This window comes from Etheostoma cragini, unplaced genomic scaffold (genome assembly GCF_013103735.1).
Source record: "Etheostoma cragini isolate CJK2018 unplaced genomic scaffold, CSU_Ecrag_1.0 ScbMSFa_4023, whole genome shotgun sequence".
Classification (NCBI taxonomy): domain Eukaryota; kingdom Metazoa; phylum Chordata; class Actinopteri; order Perciformes; family Percidae; genus Etheostoma; species Etheostoma cragini.
Genome location: NW_023268352.1, coordinates 118,979 through 120,559, shown reverse-complemented (window position 1 = coordinate 120,559; position 1,581 = coordinate 118,979). Strand labels below are relative to the sequence as shown.

Genomic DNA, 1,581 nt, shown 5'->3' with positions numbered 1-1,581 from the left:
TCCCACTGGATGACAACAGGGACAGGTGAGACACGTTAACTAATTCAACTTATATATATTTATATAATATCTCTACAACCTGACCTACGTCCCACTGGATGACAACAGGGACAGGTGAGACACGTTAACTAATTCAACTTATATATATATATATTTATATAATATCTCTACAACCTGACCTACGTCCCACTGGATGACAACAGGATGAGAAAATCCCTTCCCTGTGTGTCCTCCCTCAGGGAGAGACTCTTAGTCTCTACATTCTTTCTACAAGGAGAATGCAGGTCCAGGGTCAGGACCAGAGCAGGTCCAGGGTAAAGACTATAGCAGGTCCAGGGTCAGGACCCGAGCAGGTCCAGGGTCAGCACCAGAGCCTGCCTCAAACATCTAAAGACATGTCTTGTTTTGGTTCAGGTTAAATAAAGGACCAGTAGAAACCTGGTGCAGAACTGTAAGAGGCCCCAATGTGTCCGTCTGGTAGGACTAACTGTTTGGATGAGACTGGACGTGTTTCTAAGGGGAGTTCTTCTCCTCTAGGGACCAGGATATAAGACGGGGATGCTACTGTTTTAATTTTGCAAGGCGTTGTTACACTGTTACTGTTGTGGACTTTGTGAAAACTCTTCTTCCCACATGGTTGTTCTCTGCAGGGTCAGGACCAGAGCAGGTCCAGGGTTAGGACTAGAGCAAGGCGTTTTTACTCTGTAACTGATGTCTACTCTGTGAAAACTCTTCTTCCCACGTGGTTGTTCTCTGCAGGGAAAGATGAAATCAACCGCCGTCCAAACCTCAACTCAGTTGGGCAGTTTCTTTATTTTGCTTCAACAAAGTCTCTCCTCCAAACATTTCCTCTCTCGCTGGACAGAAACGTCCACAACAGCTGTGTCTTCTGGTCTGTCCGTAGGAACTTGTCATACATTAAGATCTTTAACGTGGGCAGCAGGTACCTGGTGAACCGGGTACAGGACCACATCCAAAGTCGGATTGTCTACTACCTGATGAACATCCACGTCACCCCGAGGTCCATCTTCCTGTGTCGCCACGGAGAGAGCGAGCTCAACCTCGTGGGTCGTATCGGGGGAGACTCAGGGCTGTCACCTCGCGGGGCAAAGGTCTGTGGATGTGGGGGGGGAGGGAGGGAGAGGGAGGGAGATAATTCATATATGTGTATATATATATACTGTGTATGATATATCCTTCCTGTATCTTCCTGTGTGTATTCTAAGGTCCTGTCTGTCTCTCTGTCTGTCTCTCTGTCTGTCCGTGTGTCTTTATATCTGTGGATATAAATGATATAACCTTCTTGTCTGTATTCTAATGTCAGTTTGGCAGTTCTTTGGGGACCTACATGCGGGGTCAGTGCATCAGCGACCTGAAGGTTTGGACGAGTCACATGAAGAGGACGATCCAGACCGCCGAGGCTCTGGGGGTCCCCTACGAACAGTGGAAGGCCCTGAATGAGATAGACGCTGTGAGTCGCTGGTAAACGTCATCTGATGTGTTACGAGAGGAAGAGTTCAGAGTTATCTGTTGAACGAGAGGAAGAGTTCAGAGTTATCTGTTGAACGAGAGGAAGAGTTC

The 1,581-nt window shown here is 47.5% G+C and overlaps 1 protein-coding gene across 1 annotated transcript in view; it reads left to right on the top strand.

Moving 5' to 3' along the window:
* Positions 1-79: 79 nt before the first annotated feature.
* The window catches only part of LOC117941013 (6-phosphofructo-2-kinase/fructose-2,6-bisphosphatase 1-like), a 4,526-nt gene continuing 3,024 nt past the window's right edge, over positions 80-1,581 (top strand). Inside the window, exons 1-3 of the mRNA XM_034866116.1 lie at positions 80-114; positions 905-1,112; positions 1,325-1,471. Of these exons, the coding sequence (XP_034722007.1) occupies positions 999-1,112; positions 1,325-1,471 (261 nt within the window). The 5' untranslated portion in view covers positions 80-114; positions 905-998. The remainder of the gene's footprint in view (positions 115-904; positions 1,113-1,324; positions 1,472-1,581) is intronic.